Source organism: Mytilus galloprovincialis, chromosome 5 (genome assembly GCF_965363235.1).
Source record: "Mytilus galloprovincialis chromosome 5, xbMytGall1.hap1.1, whole genome shotgun sequence".
Taxonomy (NCBI): Eukaryota; Metazoa; Mollusca; class Bivalvia; order Mytilida; family Mytilidae; genus Mytilus; species Mytilus galloprovincialis.
Genome location: NC_134842.1, coordinates 86554220 through 86581270, shown reverse-complemented (window position 1 = coordinate 86581270; position 27051 = coordinate 86554220). Strand labels below are relative to the sequence as shown.

The 27051-nt window shown below is 31.8% G+C and overlaps 1 protein-coding gene and 1 long non-coding RNA gene across 3 annotated transcripts; both read right to left on the bottom strand.

Moving 5' to 3' along the window:
- Positions 1-17574: 17574 nt before the first annotated feature.
- On the bottom strand, positions 17575-19811 carry LOC143074813 (uncharacterized). The gene is made up of 3 exons (XR_012978103.1): positions 19458-19811; positions 18479-18605; positions 17575-17938 (listed from the first exon to the last, which is right to left on the bottom strand). It is a non-coding gene; the product is annotated as an uncharacterized LOC143074813 (long non-coding RNA).
- A 1507-nt stretch (positions 19812-21318) lies between these two features.
- On the bottom strand, positions 21319-24169 carry LOC143074811 (uncharacterized). Of its 2 annotated transcripts, XM_076250070.1 has the most exons (3): positions 23202-24169; positions 22560-22639; positions 21319-22204 (listed from the first exon to the last, which is right to left on the bottom strand). In XM_076250070.1, exons 1-3 carry the CDS (start codon positions 24133-24135, stop codon positions 22196-22198), a joined length of 1023 nt encoding a protein of 340 aa, XP_076106185.1. In that variant the 5' UTR covers positions 24136-24169; the 3' UTR covers positions 21319-22195. The 2 variants fall into 2 exon arrangements, 1 of the variants encoding a protein (XP_076106185.1); XR_012978102.1 differs by lacking the exon at positions 22560-22639.
- Positions 24170-27051: the final 2882 nt, after the last annotated feature.

Here is a 27051-nt window from a genome sequence, read left to right as displayed (position 1 = left end):
TACTTATATATACCTATTTACACAGTATAAAATGCATAGTCATATGGCGATTTATTCAAGTGAATCATGGACAAGAAAGATTGAAATTCACAGGAAAATAAGGTACCGTGGCCTAATGCATATTTTTTTTACTTGAAAACGAACGCAATTGAAACATTATAGTTTCTATCAATACTTTGCATGTACACGGAGAAATGTTACCTGTTTTAGGCTCCGCCATGTTGAGATCACCGTAAGTGCAATTACGATGATCAGTTTGACACCAGTGATTAACTGTATCAGCAAATTAACTTTCTTGTTATATCACCAGAAAAATGTGAGGAAACAAGGTGTGGCCATGCCATATTATAAGTATATAAAAGTTCATTTGAAACCGTATTCACCAGATATATACTATTTTGTTGTCGAGGGTGATTCTATTTAGCATACGTTAGCTTCTTTTTGGAGATATAATCTGTTCGTTCTTAAGGGCTATTCTATTTAACATTGGATAGCTTTTTATGAGATATAATTTGCTCGTTGGTGAGGGTGATTCAAGTAAGCATTGGCTAGCTTATTGGAGACATAATCTGCTCGTTGGTGAGGGCGATTCAAGTTACAATTGGTTAGCTTATTGGAGACATAATCTGCTCGTTGGTGAGGACGATTCAAATAAGCATTGGTCAGCTTATTGAAAAAATAATCTGCTGGTTGGTGAGGGCGATTCAAGTCAGCATTGGTCAGCTTATTGTAGACATAATCTGCTCGTTGGTGAGAGCGGTTCAAGTTTATCATTGGTTAGCTTAGTGGAGACATAATCTGCTCATTGGTGAGGACGATTGAAGTCAGTATTGGTCAGCTTATTGAAAACATAATCTGCTCGTTGGTGAGGACGATTCAAGTCAGCTTTGGTCAGCTTATTGGAGACACAATCTGCTCGTTGATGAGGACGATTATAGTCAGCATTAGTCCGCTTATTGGAGACATAATCTGCTCGTTGATGAGGGCGAATCAAGTTAACATTTGTTAGCTTATTGGAGTTCATATCTGCTTATAAAACGTAAGTTATGAAAATTAGCTTTTTGTAAACTATTTCATGTCTTATTATTTAATTATATTAAGAACCATGAATTTTCAGTTGTCTTGTGTTCTATCTTAATCTCTCTCTGTCATTATAATGTCAAGCACCAATTGATGTGTCGATTAAGACATAAAATTGCTCTAAAATGTTCGCCATGATCTTCAAAAATGATATATATATATATATATATATATATATATATATATATATATATATATATATATGTTTAATTAAATTTGAAAATGCAAATGGGGAATGTGTCAAAGAGACAACAACCCGACCATAGAACAGACAACACCAGAAGGTCACCAATAGGTCTTCAATGCAGTGATAAACTTCCTCTAGCGGAGGCGTCCTTCAACATGTTAAGCTGGCCCCTAAAAAATGTATATACAAGTTCAGTGACAATGGACGGCATACTAAACTCCGAATTATACACAAGAAACTAGAATTGAAATTTATACAAGATCAAGAAAGGCCAGAGGCTCCGGACTTGGGAAAGGCGCAAAAATGCGGCGGGGTTAAACATATTTGTTTGTGATCTCAACCTTCCTATACCTCTAGCCAATGTAGAAAAGTAAACAAATATCAATACGCACAGTAAAATTCAGTTCAAGTCAATAAATTTTCGAACACATCTAGTATCTTCGTCGTCAAAATGCGTTTGTTAAAAAGGATATTTAGTGCATAATTAGTCTTTTTACACATTTTGCATGTTTTGTACACAGCTTGGACAAATTTTTCGAAATAGATTTGACTTTTTAAAGGTTGAAGTATGCCCAACTGATTAAAAGCTAACTATCCACATATTAGTTTGTAATTTGTAACGTACGTCAAATTGTTTTTCCAGTAAATTTAAACAAACGCACGATTGACTTTGATATCGAATATGATCTAATACTTGTTCTAATGCTAATAAATTACAATTTTTCTTTTAATGTTTGGATATTTCGAAATTCCCTAATTTCTACTAAATACTAGACTAAAGCAATTCTTAAAGCTGCTTCTAAAGTCAATTGTACTGTATGTTAAGCTCCGAAATCGGCAATTGGTTATTTGAATAAATATCTTTATCACTTTCTCAATTAACGTGTTCTTTATCAGATGTGTGTGAGTTATTTTGTCCAATATTGATTAGTGACAGGTGTCGTTTTGCTAGGTTTTAATCTTTGATAAAGAAAGTATTTTTTTCAATAAATATCGTTTTCAAGATGATCAAATTACATGTGTTTTATTAGATGTATGTAATCACATGATTTTTATCGATATCAGTTTTTTTCCCGAATGAGATACAGTTTACCAATAAAATAGGCCAACACATCGTTTATAACGTTTAAATAAATTGTCGAACGGCATGTGGAAACAAGTGTATTTTTCCATGTGTATAAATGTGTTTGATAATACAACAATAAATAGAAACTCTTAATGTGTCAAATAGACAACAAACCACCAATAGACTGAATAACTGCCTGTAGTGAGTGTATTTGAAATGAGAGATAATGCATGTAATAAAACAATATCAGCCTAGCTATACACCAATCAATAGTTTCGTAGTTCTTTCATTACTTAAAAAGTACTGGATTTTTAATGAATAAAGACACATGAAGAACCACAATTAAACGTTGAACAAAACTTTCGATGGGTGTATCTATATAAGTATGTAATTCCCAAAATACAAACAACATAGGTATGACCAATACAAACCATACAAGTATAACTCAATACAAACCATACAAGTATGACTCATACAAATCACGAAAGTATAAATCATTACAATAAATAAACGCATCAAAGATACCAAGACTTAATTTAATATATACGCCAGACGCGCGTTTCGTCTACAAAAGACTCCTCAGTGACGCTCGAATCCAATAAAGTTAAAAAGGCCAAATAAAGTACGAATTTGAAGAGCATTGAGACCAAAATTTCTAAAAGTTTTGCTAAATACAGCTAAGGTAATCTATGCCTGAGGTAGAAAAGCCTTAGTATTTATGTATATGATGTGAACAGTAAATTTATAAATATAACCATATCAATGACAATTCATGTCAGCACAAAAATTGCTGACTGTTGGGCTTGTGATACCCTCGGGGAAATAATTCTCCACCAGCAGTGACAAACCACCCAAGAATGACACAATACAAACCACACAAAAATGATTCTATACAAACCACACAAGAATGACTCAATGCTACATACCACACAAGTAATACAACCAGACAAGTAAAACTCAATATATATCACACATGTATGACTCAATAATACATACCACACAAGTATGACTCAATAATACAAACCACACTAGCGATACACACAATACAAATATGACTTAATACAAACCACACGAGTATGAATCGATTCAAACTATATAAGTATGACTCAAAACAAACCACACAATTAAGACTCAATACAAAACACACAAGTATGGCTCAATACAAACTACACAAGTATGACCAATACAAACCATATAATTATGACTAAACACAACCACATAAGTATGACTCAATACAAACTACACGAGTATGACTTAATAAAAACCACACAAGTATGACTAAATAAAAACCAAACGGATAAGACTCAATGCAACCACACGAGTATGACTCAATACAAACCACACAAGTGTTATAATGTTGTACAATTAAAAACTACAAAACGATTGTTACGCTTGCTTAATATTACTATTTAATAACTGTACACTATGTTTTCAGCAACAATAAATACTATATTAAGGAACAATGAAGTTATTCAAAAATCTAAACATTGACAATTTAAGAAACGCAATTAAAAATGGACAAATTCAATGTCAACGTCAACGGATTCAAAGATAGGTTATCAATACTATACAATAATTTAAAAAAAAGATATGTCCTTTTAACCAAAATTCAGTTATCCCATATTATTTAAAAAGCATAATAATTATATATATGAAAATTGTAAATCAGATTGTTATGCCGTAAACATGTTGAATAATGATAATTGCCAAAACAAATATGCACTTGTCTATTTGATAAAATGAAATGAATATTTTGAAAGTGCGATGAATAATCTTACATGTTTCTGTGTTGTATTTCTGCCACGTAATATTGTATTGTAAGCGACATTTTTTATTATGGTCATGAACCGAGACGTTTGGCTAGACATTTAACCTGGTTTACCCACCATTTATTTCTGAAAATGTACTGTACCAAAGTCATGAAAATAGCAGTTGTTTTAAACAGTTCGTTTCTATAAATGTTGACAGTTGTTTCTGTTACACTCCTGTGTTCCTGTTGTTCAAATGTTTTCATCCTGAAGTTCATTTGTTTCTCTCGGTTTTAGTAAGTTACCAAGACTTGTTTTCTCTATATCGATATTTAACTTGTGAACAACGGTATTGTAGTGTTGCCTTTATTTATTGACCAAATGATAGAGTCTATTATTCAGTATTGATAAAAAACAAATTATAAATCTACACACAGGAAATATAGAACAGTGGATGTTTAAGGAGCACATCATTCCATTTAAATCTCTACATTGTTCTGAATTATTCAAATTTACTCTCGAATATCGACCGTTATATTATCTTTTATTAATTGATTTTCATTTTGTTTGTCATGGCATTGTCAATTTGTGTTTGACTACGAGTTTGAATGTCGCTGGTGTATTACCTACTTCCTTTTTTTCACCAACAAGAACGCCTAAACATTTCTGGTTGTTCCTAATTTGAGCAGATTAGTTTATAGAATTATTTATCATTGATATTTTTAAGATTGATATGTCACGTACATATTTTAATGACAAGAATACCACAATGCTATTAATTCAGATGTTTGTAGTCTCAATGTAAATAGACGAACATAAATGTCGAAGTCACTGTTATAAACACAAACTGTTATTAAAATTGTACTAGGGTATTGATTATTCAAACCTTTCAGACCCTTTAAAACAATATCTTCATACTCTGACGAAAACGTTTATTGTCCATATCCCAAAGCGACATTACGTTTAACACATAAGTAGTGAAAAAACATCAACAACCAAGCAACGTATATGACAACAGGATTTGCTTGTCAGCATTCTGTCTTTTATATGAAGATGAACAATATTATTATATTTAAAAATAAAAAATTGGAAAGAATGCTCAATATTAATTTTTGTCATTTTTATATATGTGGTAGCATATAATATATTCCTTCCTTCCTTCCTTCTTTCCTTCCTTCCTTCCTTCATTAATTCATGAATTCATGAATTCATTCATTCATTCATTCATTCATGCGTTCATTTTTTTCATTTATTCATTTTTTTTATTTATTTATTTATTTATTTATTTATTTATTCATTTATTCATTTTTTTCATTCATTCATTCATTCATTCATTCATTCAATCTAATACGCACCAATTCTTTCTAGGCAATTGAGTACAATGGATTTCCATTGTAATTGCTTTGTTCCTTTTGTTCTTTTGTTGTGATGTAACAATTGTCTTAGGTTAAAGGAAGGTTGACCACTAATTAACATATTTAAACCAGCCACATTCTGTCAGGAACCTGTAGTTTAGTAGCTGTAGTTGGTGCAAGTTTAATATATTTATATTTCGTAATTTGGATTTATAAGTATGCTGTTATTTTCATCAAATGAATGGTTTCACATTTTTCATGTCGGTTATTGCCGACTATACGGTATGGGTTGGTCTATATATGATTGATGCCGTACAATTGCCTATAATTTCTTAGATACATTTTATTTTATTATAGATTGGTATCAATGATATTTTGCAAGTCATCTTATACGTGTTGTATTTTTGTTTTGTAGATTTCTTGCCATGAATATTAGTCAACTGAACGCAACAGAAGGAAAAACACTAACACCAACTGCTATAGTTTTGTATGTCTCAGTTTCCACAGTGTCATTAGGTTTAAATCTACTTGCTCTTGTCATCCTCATAAAATCAAAAGAAACACGGAAGCAGAAATTTAAGTGCCTCACATTATGTCTAAGTATTAGTAACATCATAACAAGTATATCCGTTATTGTGGCTGTAGTTTATACAGTTCTGAATTCCCTAAATAGATATACTCAATGTATTTGTTTCGTTTTCGTTTTAATCATATCTATAGCACATACATTCTCTCTGGTGCAAGTATTTTTCATCTGTATTGAGCGATTCCTAGCCCTCCGTTCCACACAAGATACAAGAAATTGGAGGCAAAGACTGACGTTATCATATATTTGCTCTTTTGTATTGGTTGCTGCTTACAATGGTATAATTTTTGGTTTGTATGGCAAAACAGAAACAACATCTTGCATAGTTGAAGCTATTTTCACAGATAACTACTGGATATATAAACTCTCAATAACCATATGTAGACTTATAACATATGTAATTATCGTTGTTGTCTACGGTATAGTGATATTAAGATTGAGAAAACAGTTAACCAAGGTACACTATCAAGATGCCACAGCTGAACTTCAAAGAGTGTCAAATCACACGAAACAATACAAGCGATCAATTATCACGCTAGGTATACTGATATCGATACTTACATTACTTGTTTTACCGCATGGTGTGACGAATATTATATTGACTAGTAACGGCAACATAAATCTACCGCAATTTAAATATTTTTCAATCATTGTCACGTTGATTAATCCGATTATAGAACCTGTCTTATATGTCCTTCGAATAAAAGAGTATCGCAAAGCATTCATGTGCAAATTCTAAAAATCAAATTCAGAGAAAATTACAACTTCGGACATCCTCCATTTAAAAACAAAGTATACACACAGATTTCATATTGATTTGGAATCGTTTTACAATCTCTTACGTTATATCATTACCCTAAGATAGAATAAACAGTTTGTTGTATTGAAAGTATCCTTTCATTCACCATAATAGCAGAATTGAATGAGAGTATGATAAGAAAATAGTTAGGGCGGATAACTCATACATCAATGACATGAAAAAAATCTTAAGAAAAGACTTCAAGCAGTAATAATCGAATGAAGATTGAAGACATAAACTTTCCTTTTCCACAAGTAGCAGAGTTGGAATAGACAGACACAGACACCTAGAGACAATAAAAACATACGCCAATAACAAGAGAGAGAAAAGCCTTTGTGTAATAAAAGTCGAATTAAGAACATATGTGTATAGAGTGTTAATACCATTTTGTATTTCTTTGTTGGCATAGTTGTTTGTTTATATAAAGATTATAACCGAATGTTGATTACTGACATTATAGTCATTTTTACCTCAAATGTCTGTTTGTTTTGCTCTCACATTGTTATCAATAAAAATGAATTGTATGCAACTGTCGAATATTGAGAGGTTTAGCTAGCTATAAAAACAGGTTTAAATTACACTTTTCAATACAAGGAAATACTTGTTTCAATTCAGGGATTATGACAGTTATTACCATTTGTTTGATTTTTGTTATTTTGGTAAGGAACAATATTAATTCGTTTGACTTTTTTTCTTGAAATTCGGTATTTTAAAATTTTGTTTCCACATTTTTCTACAAGATTAAACTTGACATCAGACCAAATGCGTGCACAGTGTGTTTTTAGTTTGAATTCTTGGAATTGTAAGGTTTTATAAGTAAACTAACTTGTTATGACTCATCAATGAATGTTTTAAGTTGTGAAATGGCCGTTAGCCCATGTGAAAAAAGCTGTACTTTTCGGAACACAGAATTTTTTCATGATGAAAATTGAAGTTTTTTTAAGGTAGTGTTTTGTTGCCTATTGTATATTTAGGAATATTCTTCAACATTAATTACTTCACTCGAAAAAACCTCCCTATTTCGCATGCCGCTATTAAACATTACAACTTTACAACTAAAATGTCAATTACAAAAATGTGTTGCCCGATTTTCCTGTCGAAAAGAGGTACGAAAGATACCAGAGGGACGAAAGATACCAGAGGGACAGTCAAAGTCATAAATCGAAAAAAACCTGACAACGCTATGGCTAAAAAGACAAACAATAGTACACATGACACAACAGACAAACAGTAGTAAACATGACACAACATAGAAAACTTAAGAATAAGCAACACGAACCCCACAAAAAGCTAGGGGTTATCTCAGGTGTTCCGGAATTGTACGCAGATCCTGCTCCACATGTGACATCCGTATAAACCTCACCATTACATCTATGCTAGTTCCGTGGTTATATAAAATCCAATTGGTGGCGTTATTACTAGTGATTACACATGACACAACAGACAAACAGTACTCATGACACAACATAGAATACTAAAGAATAAGCAACACGAACCCCACAAAAAACTAGGGCTTATCTCAGGTGTTCCGGAATTGTACGCAGATCCTGCTCCACATGTGACATCCGTATAAACCTCACCATTACATCTATGCTAGTTCCGTGGTTATATAAAATCCAATTGGTGGCGTTATTACTAGTGATTACACATGACACAACAGACACACAGTAGTAAACATGACACAACATAGAAAACTAAAGAATAAGCAACACGAACCCCACAAAAAACTAGGGGAAATCTCAGGTGTTCCGGAATTGTACGCAGATCCTGCTCCACATGTGACACCCGTCTAAACCTCACCATTACATCCATGCTAGTTGCGTGGTTATATCAAATCCAATTGGTGGCGTTATTACTAGTGATTAACACATTGTCAATAACTCTTCTCTATTTAATTCAAGGGCCCTATCTTATCGTGAGTTGCATCCATGAAATGTAATTTCATCTTCAAAATATTATTAGATTACATCTATGATTAAGTCATACAATGGACTAAACACGAGAAAGGAGACGTTTATACTCTTTTCGAATGAAAACATACACCCTTACGACACATACCGAGTATAATCATAGATCATTTGACAATGTATTTTCGTTCGGAACTACCTAAAGATGAAGAACTGGATCACCATTCACATCATATGCTATTTAAGGGCATACGATACAGTTTCAAGGGAGTTAACTCTTGGCGCGACGTTAAGCGTTTGAATTCCCGCAAAACGTCACTTTTTGCGGGACGTAATGCGTGTAACTTTCCGTAATAAGAAACGTAATGTGGAATTTCGATGCTCCAATTTCTATTTCTCCCGCATGCTAGCTTCTACGCCATTAATATTAGTGCATTTGATTCTAACAGGATAACAGTGTAATAACATCATAAAGAATAAAACAAATTGCTGTTTCTTTGAGATCTTTAACAAAATATCGTATAGTGAGCAATCCCAAGACGACTGACCCTTTTGGTGTATGTCAATTATCATTTTTATTATCATTCATAATCCATGACATTTTATTACAGCACAGGAAACCAATGATATTTTAAAACTTATACCGAAAATGTAGGTACACGCCGCTAGAATAAACAATGATACAACTTTTAAAAGAAAAAAGTTCTAATTTCTTCCACGTTGCACGTATTTTATCTAACAAAAGGCAATATCCAACAATATGTTTATACACCCGTAAAAACTTTGACGGGACGTATTATGGTATTCAAATGCCCGAGTCCGTCTATCCGTCGTAAACATGGTACATCATATTATCCAAATTTCATTAAACTGAACATGGTTCTTTTTTCAGTCATGATGGTCAAACGATCTGTTTAATTTTTTGGTGAACTTTTTGAGTTACAGGACTTTGTAACTAAAACAGGTTTTTTTCACAGTTCGCGCTGTATCTCAAATACGATTTATGACTATTGATTAAAATATTACACACTTCTTAGTTATATGAATCTGAAGATCTGTATATACTTTTTGAGGATGATTTAAAATTTGATTTTAGAGTTATTGGGTTTATGACAAAAAAAGGGGGTTTTCACATCACGCCATATCTCAGAAATTATTCATAATTATTGCATAAAACTTCACATACTTTTTAGTTAAATAATTCTTAAGATCCGTATACTTTTGCGTAATGATTCTTTAATTAGTTTTTGAGTTCGAAAATTTTTATTGAGCTTCAATTTGGGAATCATATAAAACATGTTGTGGTATACAAACTTCCTTTTGAGCAAGAATAATGAATGAGTCAAGATATACTTAGCATGACTTCCTGTACAACCCCCGTGTTATTTTAAAAACATGAATTATGTTTTTTCATAAGACGACGGGCGTACCATGCGCTCGTATCGCAGCTGTTTATTTTGTTCTTTATAATTTTTATCGATAAATTAGAGAAATGATGGAATGACAGCACATTCTATGCAATTTCCAATATAATCAATATTTCCAAATGGCATAACTCTTTTAAAGAATAGTTGATATGCACTGATTTTCGAACGTGTCCATACGATATTTGTAAAGAAAGTTAGCAAGAATTGTACACTTGAAAAATGTAATTACCCAGAAAGACCGGAAGGACAGACAGAGGAATGGACGTGCAATATTTTATGTACGCGCTATATGGTGAAAAAAATATATAGTTATTGACCAAAAAAAGTACACTATGAGAGAAGGATTTTACTCGCAACTAATCAAATCGTTTTTGCCAAATCAAAAATTCAAAGTTATAGGTTCATTGTTTGGACAAAAGCATTCTTTAGCAAATTGAAGATTATCCTTTATAATATTTTTCTTTTGCTTTCTGGTGTGGTATAATTGCCAATGAGACAACTCTCAACAAGAGACAAATATGACACAGAAATTAATAACTATAGGTCACCGTACGGTCTTCAACAACGAGCAAAGCCCATATTGCATAGTCCGCTATAAAAGGTCACGAAATGACAATGTAAAACAATGCAAACGAGAAAAGTAACGGCCTAATTTATGTGCTGCAATTTATGTACAAAAAAAAGAGATTCCGTTTGCAGGATAATTCTGAGTCACACATAATTTGAATTCGATTCGCATTAACTAATTAGAATTAGTTTAATTTGCATTCGAAATGTTTTACGTCCTAACGTAAATTCTAATTCGAATTGCATTGCGCGTTATATTTGATTTACTGTCCAAACGACGTTAACTTTTAATTCGTATCAACAAAACGGATTTCTCAGTGATTAAAACGTGAATAAAAGGATTTTAAGGAATATTTGTAATGAAACAGCAGCCCACTAATCAAAACAAAATCAATCTAAAGTTCAACCTACGGTATGAAATAATATACGAGTGTGTACAGTAAATCTACCTGTATGTCAAGTTCTAAATTGCCGAGTCTTTAATTTTAAAAGCCGTAAAAATTATCAACAGTCCATTATTACTTTTCTTGAGATGTTTCTCAATTAGACCACAAACAGAGAGAGGTATTCGTTATTCACATGATTTTATTTCATGAAACAATATTACCAATTTATAGATAGTACTTTACAAGCAATATTTATACATCTGAAATATGTCGCCGGTAATTTGCAGAGATAACGTATAGATTGTCTGTCAGTGACGTCGTGCACTTTAGCGCTAACGTTGAGGTTACAAAAGGGGGACGCAATTTTTAGGATAAATCGCGTTTATTATGGAATCAAGCACAGTGACCTATATGTTTTGTTTTTTGAGATTTTGAAAAAGCATGACAAAATGCAGTTTATGCAGAAAAATGATAAAAATGACATTTTCAGAAACAGTTTATTTCAATTTTTTTTTTTTTTTGAGCATCTGGTCCGCAATATCAAGCAAGGCTTGAATAATTGTATAGTTATTCATGTAGTGATTTTTTTCCCTATTTGTCATTTGTCACAGCTTCAGATTGAACGCGATCTTAATAATTTACGACGAAAAATATCTGCTCCAAAAAATGTATAACATTGCCTAATTTTCTGATAAAATTGCACAAATCCCCAATTTTCAGCCTCAATTTTCTCGAAAACAAGCACGGTGACCTATGTTTTATTTTGTATTTTATTTTATAACTCACCAAGGCCTACAACATATTACAAAATTATAAAAATGTCATTTTATCGAGAAACTGTATCGGATGTCCTTAACCTTTAAAACAACGTAATAATGCTATTTGTTTAAAGTTGTCGACGGAACCCCCTTTTTATCAGCATTATTTTATCGGCAATGAAAGCCGGACTTCAAAGTTAATGCGAAACAATGTATTATAAAGGCGGAGTAAATCAAAGGTGGTTATTAAATAATTTCAAAAGTCTGTTAGACTACATATAATCTAATTTATAGACTGTTTCATTTTGCAGTATTATGAAACATTCGACTAGTCAAAACTTTTCACAAGTATTCCAAATCTGAACTGAAAATATACAAATGGAGATGTAGTAGTAGACCCCGTATGATCATTAATAAAGACCAATCGTTTAAAACTAAACTTTACAATTCACAATTTGATTGTTTTCCAATAAAATCTGGTGTGATTATTTCATCTTAAATCGAGGAACAACCATGTCAAGGTTTTTCGTTTTTAAACCTCAAACATTTTCCAAATGATAGCTAAAATTGAGAAAGGAAATGGTGAATATGTCAAAGCGACAACCACCCGACCATAGAGCAAACAACAGCCGAAGGCAACCAATGGGTCTTCAATGTAGCGAGAATTCCCGCACCCGTAGGTGTCCTTCAGCTGGCCCCTAAAATATGCATAATAGTACAGTGATAATGGACGTCATACTAAACTCCGAATTATACACAAGAAACTAAAATTTAAAATCATACAAGACTAACAAAGGCCAGAGGCTACATAGCTACAGATTTGATCCCGGTTTATATTAATTTCGCAGAAAAAAAAACGGTCTCAGTTATGACGTATACAGTAATCATTCTAATCGTAATCATGCTCATTGACCATAACGACGATGAAAGTACTAACTATAATAAACACAACTACATCTTATAAAGATGTTTGCACATAATATAAGGGGAAATGCACATCATTAAAGGATGTTTGTACATCATATAAGGATCTTTGCTCATCATATAAATGAACATTTGCGCATCATATAAGAATGTTTGCACATCATATAAGTAGGTTTGCACTTCATATAATTACATTTGCACATCATATAAGTATGTTTGCACATCATATAAATATGAATGCACATCATATATCAAGTATATTTGCACATCATATAAAGATACTTGCATATAATATAAGCATATTTGCACGTCATATAAAGGTGTTTGCACATCATATAATGACAAGTACACATCATATGAAGATTAATGCACATCACATTATGACAAGTGCACATCATATAAAGGTAAATGCACATCATATAAAGGTAGATGCACATCATATACGGAAAATGGTCATAACAAGACAGTTTTGGCGTTCCATACGCGTAGGGGTTCATAGGATGCATGTTCTACCTTTAAATGTATAACCTATGACCTACTCTCTGAAGGGCTCATAGGATGCATGTTCTACTTTCAAATGTATGACCTATGACCTCTTCAGAAAGGGGCTCATAAGTTGCATGTGCTATCTTAAAATGTATGACCTATGACATACCTTTATTTCGTTTTAGATAAGATATTCCACCTTTCATCTTGGGCGACCTACTTTACAGAAAAGTTTTCTTACTCCAATTTGTTATTTAATCCTGTCCTGCAAATATCGGACATTTTTGCCGCTTAACTTTTATCATTACACAATTAATTCACCATAAACATTACGTGATTACCTAACTATGATTGAGTAAGATGAAAAGTTACAGTTATCTTCTGTTATATTAAATACTCGGTGTTACCATGGAACAACAAAACACAAAAATGTGTTACTTATTATAAATAATTCGTCCAAATGTTTCACTTTTCGGTTCCAGAATAACAATGAAACACTAAAAATTCAGTACACTATGCAGAACAAAATGAGATTGCACATATAAAACTGGTTTCAAAGGTTCAGAAATTAAAGAATCTGTTCAGCTATTATACATATTTATTTTCACAAAGTCATAACATTTATTTCTAGAAATGATGTATTGCAGTGTTTGCTGATGTGTATTCACTTAATTTTGATAATTGTTAATTCTAAAGCAGCCAAGAATAGATTAGATTTTCCTCTAAGTTCAGTATTTTTGTGCTTTTACTTTTCACTGACCCGATATCACTTTTTATCATGAATATTTAAATAGAAGTTGCCGAAATAACATTTAATTATTCATACGACCTCTTCAACCTGTTCTTGCTTCCAATGCATACAACGATGCGTGGAACGACTCAACCTTGTTTCTTTTGCAATTATTGGAAAATCATATTTCATTTGTTAATATTTTTTGTTTGCAACCTATAAATCATTATGTTTTATGCTGATGGTTGATATTTAAATCCATAATCAAACGATTTCGTTCACCATCGAGTGTGGGTGTCAATAAGTAAATGAACATTTCATTGTGTTGTATATTTCTCCGTGGCATGAAATGAAGCCTTTTAAAGGGGATTTTCCCAAATATTTAAATTTAAAAATTAAACAACAATTGAAAATGTTTTTTTGGTTGCAGATAAAGACATTAATAGTACATTCACTTGACATATAAACGATATGAGGATTCCGCCCGAAACGGGAAAATAGCTCGGCACAGCCTCACATTTCCCCGTTTCTAAGCCTTATTATTGTCTATATTTGCACATCATATAAGTATTTTTGCAAATCATATAAGAATGTTTGCACATCATATAAGTATGTTTGCACATCATATAAGTACATTTACACATTAAATAAGTATATTTGCACATCATATAAAGATGTTTAGACATCATATAAAGATAATGATTTATATAAAAACTAGTACGACTTTTCACGTTTAAGTTTGCATGCATTTGTTTGGGCGCCATTTACACTATTTTAAAGGGAAACCACATTATTGTTTTTACTAATATCTGTCGACACCACTATAGTGTCAGAAATATATTATGACGTTGTTAGTGTCACCGATTCCTAAAATGGTCGCCTACACAATGGAACGTTTCGTTAAAGCAGTTAACGAAGTTTTGATTTCAGCACGAAAATGAAAATGTCACCGGAAACGGATAATCTGTCTGAAATTAAAAGGAATTATTCAGAACTGTTGATCATATGCATTGGGAAGCCAGGGTGGAGGGGGAGAGATGTGTGTTTTGAATATATATGAGATTGACAAACAACTAACAGGATTGTTGAAGATTGTGAATTGTGGCTTTAGTTTCCTGCATAATAAGGGGGGAACCGAAGACATGACCTTTAAGTGATGTATTTTTCAAAGTTGCAATACGTCATGTATGTAAGATAAACGGGAAACGAAGTACGTGATTTACAATAAATAACTTTCCAACATCAAAAATATAAACGAATCAACATAAAAAGCCCATCTTCCCCTCCTCCCTCAAGAAAAAAAAATCTTAAATATATTATGACACCAACTACTGAAAAAAACGTTTACAAAAATACCCACTCATCGAATTGGTTCACGATTATCGGTATGGCTTAGTTTGCTCTTTAATATTCCATTCCCTATATATAACATTGTCAAAAAGCAAAACATTTATGTTTTGCATTAATACTTTGCGTAATATGACGTCAATACAAATGAGAATATAGCTCGCTATAAACCGTGTTTAATCCACCATGTTCTACTAACGAAAATGCCTGTACAAAGACAGGAATTTGACAGTTTATTCGTTTGATGTTGTTGAGGTTATGATCTTGCCATTTGATTAAGGACTTTCCATTTTGAAATTTTCGACTGAATCGTAACAAACAGAATAATTTTAGTTTCTTTTGTACACTTTGGAGTTTAGTATGGCGTTCATTATCACTGTTCAAGTTTATATATTTGTTTAGGGGCCAGCTGAAGGACGCCTCCGGGTGCGGGAATTGAAATTCTCGCTTCATTGAAGACCTGTTGGTGACCTTCTGCTGTTGTCTGTTCTATGGTCGGGTTGTTGTCTCTTTGACATATCCCCATTTCCATTCTCAATTTTACAAGTATCATTTGAAAAAAATTGTGTCTTAAAAATGTTTTGTTTATATAATAAACGTAGAATAATTTTGTGAAAATGCCTTTTTGAGTTTCATTTTTACATATGACATAGCTATGCACTTATATATCCCGTCATTGTTCTATTGTTTTTATGGTAACTGTTGTTTTCCTATTTGTTTCTTTTTAATTGGGACTAAGATATTAAGAGGCAATGTCAGAGAGCACCAGGCAGGACTGTTCCACTAAAAAAAATTTAATTTGGTCAAACATATATTTTACCCTTTCAGTATAACATACTGACTGGGAATATATTATTTTTTAATTTTTTTTTTTGGTGAATTTGACATTTTTTTAAATGAAATTCAATATAATCGCTCAAACTGCGAATTTTCATTGAAATGTATGGGGAAAAAGCCAGTTTCTAACCGTTTTTAATGACCCATCATCAGAGAAAAACAACACTTATGTCTAAACTACCTATATGGAAGTCTAGTACTATGTTGGTGTGAAAACTAATGAAAATAAAAATTTTGGTATCTTTTTTTTTTCAAAAAATATGGTAAAAAAAGGTAAAATAAGGAAAATGTTGGTATAAAACATAATGGAAATAAAACTTTTGGACAGGTATTTTTTTTATTTAAAAAAAAATAAGGTAAAAAAATGCAAAAATAGAGAAAATTGTGAAATTTGAGAAAAGCCAGTTTCTAACTGTTTTCAATTATCCATCACCAGAGGAAAACAACACTTATGACTAAACTACTGATATGGAAGTCTAGTACTATGTTGGTTTAAAAAATAATGAAAATATAATTTTTTTGTATCTTTTTTACTCTTTTTCAAACAATTCAGTAAACAAATGCAAAAAATAAAGAAAATTGTAAAATTGAGAAAATTATGCTTTGGCAACCAAAATGGTATTACATGGATTAAGTTGCAAAATTCCATAAACTTTTGCATCTTTATTGTATTTATCATGTTTAAGTGATAGTTTTTGATGAAAAAAAATAAAGAAAAAAAATTGTAGTCTTGTCGCCACTTTGTTCATTTGGTTGCCATAGCAACCATAAAATGTATACTATACATTTCCTGTTGGTCTTTATTGTACAAATTTTCACCATGAAAGTACTGAGTTGGAAGATGCAAGAAAATTCTCATTGAATTGGCACGTAGATCATAAGTCAATGCCATAGATACCTACAATACAATTTTTGCTCTACTTTGACCTTTGACCTCAAAGTAAAAGGATGATTTTTGTTTACACTTTTGTGTCTGGAGCATGATCTGTTTGCCCTGTGACAAAATCTTTTGATATTTGGCACATGTGTGAAGCACCTCAAGACAATGTGTTGTGTTCCATGGACCATTATCCCCAAATTTATCCCAACCTTCCTTTTGGGGTATTGAACCTTCTTACTAGATTTCATAGAAATCCATTCATGTAAACTAAAGTTATTGTCCTGAAACCAATGTGTCTTCAGACAACAACGATAAGCAATCATACCATTATACGATCCCAAAAATTGTTTGCGGTCTTATAAAAACTGATGAGTTCCTCATTTCTTAACCTAATATACTCTGGACTTCCAATTGGCATGACCATCATGACCATAGATCTTGTCCATTTAATTTAATTGTTTTTTTGAGGGGGTGGGGATTTCAAATCATTTTTCCAAGGTCAACTTTAATTCATAAATACCCTTGCTTAAAATAAAAAACATATATGAATATTTGTCTATAAAAACATGAAACATAATAAATATCTATATAGATTCAGAAAACTTTGAAATATTCTTTCAAATACCCAGTAAGCTTTTAAAAGATATAGATCCATAAACAATAAAATTGAAATTTTAAAATTGTGCTCTATCAAAATTGACATTTTCAACATTGAGGTCTCTCAGTTACTGTATTAACTGCCGAAATATCACCATAAGTCAAATATAAACATAAAAAAACTAAAAAGGTATTGAAATGTGCTGTTGGTCACTTCGAGTCTCCCAAACTGGTTACAGTTTTATGTGTGTTTTTCTTTTAGCTCAGTCACCTGAAATAAATAAATGGAATAGTCAAGCTATACATTTATACATCAGTTTTTTGCTTGAAAATGTTTTCATTAAATAAGATGAATTTGAATATGATATACATGTATATCATGTGTGTAGTATAACATTATTCAAGTACACATATTTGAAGTTTAATATAATTTTTTAGAGGATTTCACATTCAGGACTCTGAGGACTTCATAAACATTTGTAGTGGGAGATTAAAACCCTTCTGGCATATCTGGCATATCTGGAGTACCTGGTCTCATTAATATTTTTGTGTGCGTAATCTGTTTTTTATTTTTTTTAAACTACATGTAGTTATAGATCTAATAATGTTTAAAGGTTCAATTGTTATGCATTCTTATCCTGATTTGCATTATGTATGTACTGATGTAATGTCTAGTATACTGGATTTAAGATTTCACATACTTTATCTTATACATGTTATATGGTACTTTATCTAAATAAAGATAAACATTCCCCATTTCCATTTTCAATTTTGTGTAAAAAAATGTACTTTAAGAGATACCGGTACTCACTTTTGAATTTTCATATCATGCATGATGCAGTATGTTAACTTCAAAATCAAGTTGATCCATTTCTCTAAATATAGGCTCCTCTACATTTTTTTGTATATGTAAGTCTGTCATCTGATGCATCTTTTATCTGTTTAAATGAAATAACAGATTATAAGGGGATCAATTATTCTTTGAATTGAATTTGGAAAATTGTATTTAAAATCAAATTAGTTATTCTCCTATCTTAAGAACCCATGGAAAATATAAAATGATCTGTTTAATAGCATCTTACTACATTAAAACATAGAAAACTTATTCAACCTTTCAAAGTAACATGACTTTTTTGTATGATTACATGTAGTTCTTTTGTTGAATGGACAGGTTAAAATATAAAATTATCTACATTAAATGAACACTTTAGTGCAGAAAGGTCAATTGTGAATATAGGTATATGTTCATGTCGCAATCAAAATTACAGAAAATTTAAATTTGACTCTCATACATGTCATAAATTAAAAAGCAATGATAACTCCTGCTTTTTCACAAATTAAGCTTACTGTTTACATGTGCAATGTACAACACATATTTGACATAAACATATATTACTATCCTGATAACTGTAAGATTGTCTTTACTTTTATAAATTGTGACTTGGATGGAGAGTTGTCTCATTGACTTTCTTACCACATCTTCTTATACATGTATCTATTCTACATGTACAAAATGTATATACAAAATGTATTCATTTGTAGTTGCTTACATTCATTTTTGTACATGTACTATACATTATGTACATGAACATATTAATGATAAGCACGATAAGGTGACAGACATGTATGGTCTATTATGTATATGGTGGATAGTTGTACATGTGATTTTCTCATTTGCAATTATCATGATCATACTACATCTTCTTATTTTTGTAATTTCTCAGTCTGATAGTTTTAGATTTTTTTTTATTTTTAAGTTTCAAACTCCAATAATTTTTGTTAACTATTACCTGTTCCAACTGGTATAACTGTGACAAAGAACTCTTTTATACACTATAACTATCATCTGCTTCAAAGTGACCCTCCTTTCCAGTTTTCAAGATGCCCGAAATTATGGCATTTAGATCTTTCCTTGGTGTCTATGATATACTGTTTTCAGATGGGAGCAAACTGTATGATTTCCAGCTGAATCATCAAAAACTACTCACGGATGGCTTTAAATTCCTAATATTCCACATTTCCAGCGAACAATAAAATAATTTCAGTCTTACAATTATTTCGATCTTTTATATCTGGGCGTCGCTGGTGAGTCTTGTGTGGACGAGACGCGTTTTTGGCGTATTTAATTTTAAACCTGATGCTTTTTGTTATTCATTAATCATGTGTTTCTTTGTCTAATACGTTTTCCTATTTATTTGTATTGTAGTCCTGTAATATTATGCTGTCATTTCAATGTTATATTTAACATTGCCATTAAAGTGCGAGGTTTGGCATGCCGCAAAAGCAGGTTCAACCCACCATTTTTTCCTTTAAAAATGTCCTGTACCAAGTCAGGAATATGGACATTGTTATATTATAGTTCGTTTCTGTTAGTGTTACAATTTAACGTTGCGTCGTTTGTTTTCTCTTATTTTTGAGTGTAAATTGACATTGCGATAAGACGTGTCACGGTACTTGTCTATCCCAAATTCTTGTATTTGGTTTTGATGTTATATTTGTTATTCTCGTGGGATTTTGTCTGATGCTTGGTCCGTTTCTGTGTGTGTTACATTGTAGTGTTGTGTCGTTGTTCTCCTCTTATATTTATGCGTTTCCCTCAGTTTTAGTTTGTTACCCCAATTTTGTTTTTTGTCCATGGATTTATGAGTTTGAACAGCGGTATACTACTGTTGCCTTTATTTACAAATAATCCTCATTCCTGTACAGAATTTGTAACTCACTAACTGCCTCTAACAATGTGTCTAGGAATTGATCATCACCCGTACATGCATGCAACAATCTCCTGATGAGGGAAATTAGTTTCCCAACACCCCAAAGATATATACTTTTGTTAAATCTCATCAAAATGTTCAATTATGTATAAACATATATACAACAGAAGTTAATTTTTCATCACAACATTACAACCTTTATCGGTTTTTAAATTGAAGAGTATCACTTTTGGTATGTCTAAACACCAAAAAGTTGAAAGTAAAACCGCTGTTACCAGACATTTTACTGAATTAAAACATTTACATATCAACTGATACCAGAGATATTATTATCATTTCCTGTTGTATTCATGGTCATCCTTTTGAATATATATCAATTGTTATATTGTAGGCTGTTTTTATTGAGAAATTAATACCCGTATTTCTCTATAGACGCATTCAAATTTACTGTAAAATGAAATTAATTTTTTTAAACATAATAACCCAATATGACTTTTAAAAGTGTCATTTCCCAACAAAACAAGGTGCATACAATACAAAAACACATTTATCTCAAAAAGGTTGTTGAACAAAATTTCTAAGTTCTGCCTGGTTTTCTCTGGCATTGCCTCTTAATAGCTTTCTTGTGAGCAACAACCCTCTATCGAGAAAATCATGATAGGAAATGTCACGCTTTCTGCATGTCAGAGAACTCTCTTTAATTGACTCCAATGTTGCTTGTTCTACGCTTAAATATTTGACCTATGTCTTATCTATTTTCCTCTGGAAGATAAAATGTTCATCCTTTCGTCCCTGTCGACCTATTTGACCTAATTGTTTTCTTATTTCATTGTTTTCAAGTCATGTCCTGAAAATATTGGACATTTTTGCCGCTGAACCTTTTTTATTACTCAATAAATTAAGTTGCAGTAGTCCAAATACGAATGGGTGCAATGAACAGTAACACTTGTGTACTGTTTTATTAAATAATAAGCATTAACCATGAACAATAGAATATAGACATGTGTAACTTAAAATAATCAAATCGTATTAATATTTTACTATAAGGTTGCAGAATAACAATAAAACAGTTTACGGACATGTTTGCCGCTGAATCCTTTTGATTTAACAACAAATTAACTATAAACATTATGTACTAGTCAAAATACGAATGAGTAAAAAAAACAGTAACTGTGGTTCACTGTTTTATGAAATAAAAGGTATTAACCATAAAAACGAAATACAGATATATGTAACCTTTTATAATTGAATCGTATTAATATTTTACTGTAAAGTTACAGAAAAAACAATGAAATACCAGCATTTAGAAGAATAATATGTTAAAAATAATCACAAATTTCATTATTCATTTTAGCTTTTAATCATTATTACTTTAAGAAGTGTCATTATTTTTATTTCTAAAAATGATCAACTTAAGTGTTTTCAAGGACTCCTGATGTGTATTCACTTAATTTTGATAATTGTTAATGCTGAATACAACCCACTATAAAGATACCAAGTCCCAGAAGGAGACAACCAGACTTTATCATTTATATTTAACTCTCGGGTGATAGTCACTGCACCTGTATGTATGTAAGTATTAACATGTTGGCTGATACATGTTTGTGAAATACGATTTCCATTTAGATTAATACTATATTTTGCATTACTGGTATGCGACATAACATAAGCGGATATCAAGTACAGGCCTTCATGTTCACAAGTAAAATGTCCTGTGTTCTTGTAGGCTTCCAGATTGGTGATACCAACACTATACTTTACATCTTCGAACTTCATTATGGTTCCATTTACTGTTCCTGGTGTCAATGGATGAGCAGTCATTGCAACTGAAATAATTTAGATAATGAATGCAATTAGTATCAAAAAAATATGAACTGTTTTTAAACACCTTTTGCAAATTATGGATTATATAAATGTTTAATTTTTAAACATTGTTAAAGGTGTAGTTAAATGAATAGTTCGATGCAAAAGACATACGATGGTGATTAAACAATGAAATTGCGTTGGTTGTTAAAATAAACAAAATCAAATTATGTCCCGACATTTTTTTATATGTTTGGCAATATCTACATGATCTATGAATATACATGGTTTAAAGATAGTCCGAGACTATGTTTACCGTGATTTGGTTTCTTGTTATACAGAATTCATATCAACATATTTAATTCAATTAGAACTGACTTTTTTTTCTTCTAAAAACCACTCTCTTTTGGTTGTGAATTCCACGTAAAACGATTCTAACATATTCAAGATTCCCATATCTGAAAGCAAATATAAAATTTGATCTGAAAGCTAAGTTTCAGACTCAAGATTTTCACAACGCTAATTTTATGAGAAGGTTATATCAGGGGAAAGAAAATATAACTTTGAAAAATGTATCAAGGCATACTTTTATCAAATTAGCTAAGGAAATATTGGTAGTTGCATTTTATCTTTGTTACATAATAGAAGATATAAAAGGGAACATTTTCATTTTTTATGTATCCATTTCGAAAGAAAGATGGTAGTAACTATTAAATAAGTTATTGAGATTTTCATTTCTTTAAAATGAAATTTTGTAGTTCTCAAATTCTGTATAAAAATGTGTTTCTTTCCATAAAATTCTGAAACGACCATTATATCCACGATTTCTGAACACTCAATCATGTATTTAGACATAATACTTAACTAGATATTTTGGAATTATTCATGTCAAGCAATCAAAATATGTCTACAGACATTATCTCGCTATTATGGATATACATGTAACTGCATCTTTTCTCGCATTTATTTTTATGTATCAAAAGATATCTATAAAAAATGTGTTTATTTCGTTGGTCTTACCTCTTTCATCATTGTTGTTTATCTGCTTCTGTACCATCGTCAATGTCAAATTATCACTGGTTTCCATTGCTTCCATTCTGTTAATGATATCAGCTGCTGTCGAATTTTGACTCTGCTCAATTCTAAATAATTGTCTGTTAGTATTGGCTTCTAAATCCTTAACCTGGTTACTTGTGTTTGTATTCAATGCCATGACTGCTTGAAACTTATTGTTCATATCAGCTGCTGTCGTATTTTGACGAAGCTCAAGAGTAGATAATTGGATACTAGTTTTCGTTTCAAAATTCTTTAGATGGTTGCTTGTGTTCGTGTTTATTTCGCTGAACGCTCGTTTCGAATCTAATGTCAAATTATACAACGCTAGAAAATCTTGATTTCGCGCGTGCTCGTTCACAGACAAAGCATGTGTTTTAGCAGAAACCGTCTGAACGGCTAGTTGCAAGGTCTGAATTTCTTGTAACGGTTTAATATTCCCAAGTTGCCTCAAAACAATAACGTCCTTGCTGATTTCACTGGTTTTGTTCTGTACTGACACAAGTTGGCTCTTCATTACATTAAACTCATTATTGTTTGACTTCATTTGACTATATTTTCGTTCTAAATCCTCATATTTTCGTTCAAGATCCACATATTTTTGTTCTAGAGATTCATATACGTCGCTAGGAATGCTTTGATTTTCGCACTTAATCAAACTCAATTCGAGGTAATCAAACTTTTGTTCTAGCTGAGAAGTTAGTATCGCAAGAGACTTGTCGACGTATTGAAGCAATTGCTGTTCACCCTGGTGTCTCGCCTTAGTCTCGGCAAAAATTTCTGACGCCGTAGCATATTGATCTGATGTTCCTGATTGACCACTTACAATTGGTGACTTATCCAAGAGAAAGCCATGAGCTGGTATGAGACCCAAAAGCAAAGAAAAGACCTTCCACATCATACTTGTGTTGATACAGAATGAAGTAAGTTGTAACATATCGTTTATTGATTTAATTATAGGTTGTTTTATCAATTTATCAATATCATTGTTTGAATAAGTTATCAATAGTTAGTTATATATAGAACTTTATGTCACAAGGTAAATTGAAATAAATGCGTAATAGGTGTTTACGAAATTAACAGATAAAGGTTATCATACGGCCTTCAACAATAAGCAAAACCAATTGTCATAGTCTATGAAAGGCCCGGAAACAATACGTGTAAAACTATACAAACGAGAAAACTAACGGCTGTATTATGTACAAATACATGAATGGAACAAAATGAATGATATACAGCAATAAACGACAGCCACTGAATAACAGGCTCCTGACTTGGGAAAGGTATATAAAGAAAGTGCCAATCTTAAACTAGCTTTAAGGTGCCGAACCCTACCTACAATCTTCCAGTGTGAAGCTGGCAGGCGTTATATTCACGAGGATAACCGTGCACAAAATTCATAAGACGAAACCGCGTTCGATGAAGTAGTGTGTCTAATTAATAGATTGTGACAATAATATACATTTGCTCTGTGGCAATATTAAATCTTAAATCAAAAGGTGTCTTCTGAAATGTCCACGGCGACATTAAAATTTGAAGTAAATGAAATGGTTAAAAATTCAATACACCGTATTATACCGTTGTTTTTCACGTTTGAATGGTTTTACACTAGTAATTTTGGGGCCCTTTACAGCTTGTTGTTCGATGTGATCCAAGGCTCCGTGTTGAAGGCCGTGCATTGACCTATAATGGTTTACTTTTATAGATTGTTATTTGGATGGAGAGTTGTCCCATTGGTACTCACACCACATCTTTCTATATCTACATAAAAGAAGAAACGATTTATTAAAATCTTGTGATGACTGAAACAATGTAAATTGAAACAACAAATACGCATAATTAAATATAGAAATTTTGCGATATTTGTAACTTAAGAAATTAAACAGATACAGATGCTTCTTCAAAATTGAACATATATCCTAACAATCCATAGAAATACGGTTCTTATGACTTATCATAATCTTTGACTTAAATAGTTGACATACGTGTACTAGTATTTATTTGATAATTAAACACTGTAGGAAAGTCCTTGTCATATGGGCTTTCCATAATATGTTCGTTGCCTACAACTATAGTCCCATCTGAAAGTTTATAAGCATACCATAAATACGATTGTATATCTTCCATATCAACAGAATAGTAGAAGAAGATTAATTATATTGTTAGTTGAAAAGACAAATTAAATAAAACAAACGGTTACTATTTCAATGATATATATTTTTTTTCAAAATTACGGAGATTAATCAGAGTCATTATTTCAACATTATCCATCCATTTCATTCCGAGGTAGTATTGCCCTAAATTGGCTTCTAATAATTATGCAATAAACCCGTACGACGTGGTCAACAAATATAATGAAGGGTTACCCTGGTATATCAAAAAGTCAAAATTACTTATTACCGACTGGCCAAACCAAGAGATCCTACACGTTGGTCATACTACCTTATACCTATATCATCAGTGGGTTAAATGGTAGGTTGTACCAAACTTTACTACTGGTGAAAGTTTCGTAGCCGAGGGTCACCAGGCCAGAAGTCTTTCAAGTGGCCATGTAGTTCGCGTTCGATGAAGTAGTGTGTGTAATTAATAGATTGTGACAATAATATAACGTTTGCTCTGTGGCAATATTAAATCTTAAATCAAAAGGTGTCTTCTGAAAGGTCCACGGCGACATTAAAATTTAAAGTAAATGAAATGGTTAATAATTCAATACACAGTATTAGACCGTTGTTTTTCACGTTTGAATGGTTTTACACTAGTAATTTTGGGGCCCTTTACAGCTTGTTGTTCGATGTGATCCAAGGCTCCGTGTTGAAGGCCGTGCATTGACCTATAATGGTTTACTTTTATAAATTGTTATTTGGATGGAGAGTTGTCCCATTGGCACTCACACCACATCTTTTTATATCTACATAAAAGAAGAAACGATTTATTAAAATCTTGTGATGACTGAAACAATGTAAATTGAAACAACAAATACGCATAATTAAATATAGAAATTTTGCGATATTTGTAACTTAAGAAATTAAACAGATACAGATGCTTCTTCAAAATTGAACATATATCTTAACAATCCATAGAAATACAGTTCTTATGACTTATCATAATCTTTGACTTAAATAGTTGACATACGTGTACTAGTATTTATTTGATAATTAAACACTGTAGGAAAGTCCTTGTCATATGGGCTTTCCATAATATGTTCGTTGCCTACAAATATAGTCCAATCTGAAAGTTTATAAGCATACCATACATACGATTGTATATCTTCCATATCAACAGAATAGTAGAAGAAGATTAATTATATTGTTAGTTGAAAAGACAAATTAAATAAAACAAACGGTTACTATTTCAATGATATATATTTTTTTTCAAAATTACGGAGATTAATCAGAGTCATTATTTCAACATTATCCATCCATTTCATTCCGAGGTAGTATTGCCCTAAATTGGCTTCTAATAATTATGCAATAAACCCGTACGACGTGGTCAACAAATATAATGAAGGGTTACCCTGGTATATCAAAAAGTCGAAATTACTTATTACCGACTGGCCAAACCAAGAGATCCTACACGTTGGTCATACTACCTTATACCTATATCATCAGTGGGTTAAATGGTAGGTTGTACCAAACTTTACTACTGGTGAAAGTTTCGTAGCCGAGGGTCACCAGGCCAGAAGTCTTTCAAGTGGCCATGTAGTTTTCCTTAATTTACTTGTTCTCACAATCAAATACACGTTACTGATTTTAAGCTATAACTGTAAATATATCATCTAAAGTATTAAACAAGACAGTTTGAACATAATTAGGCCTTC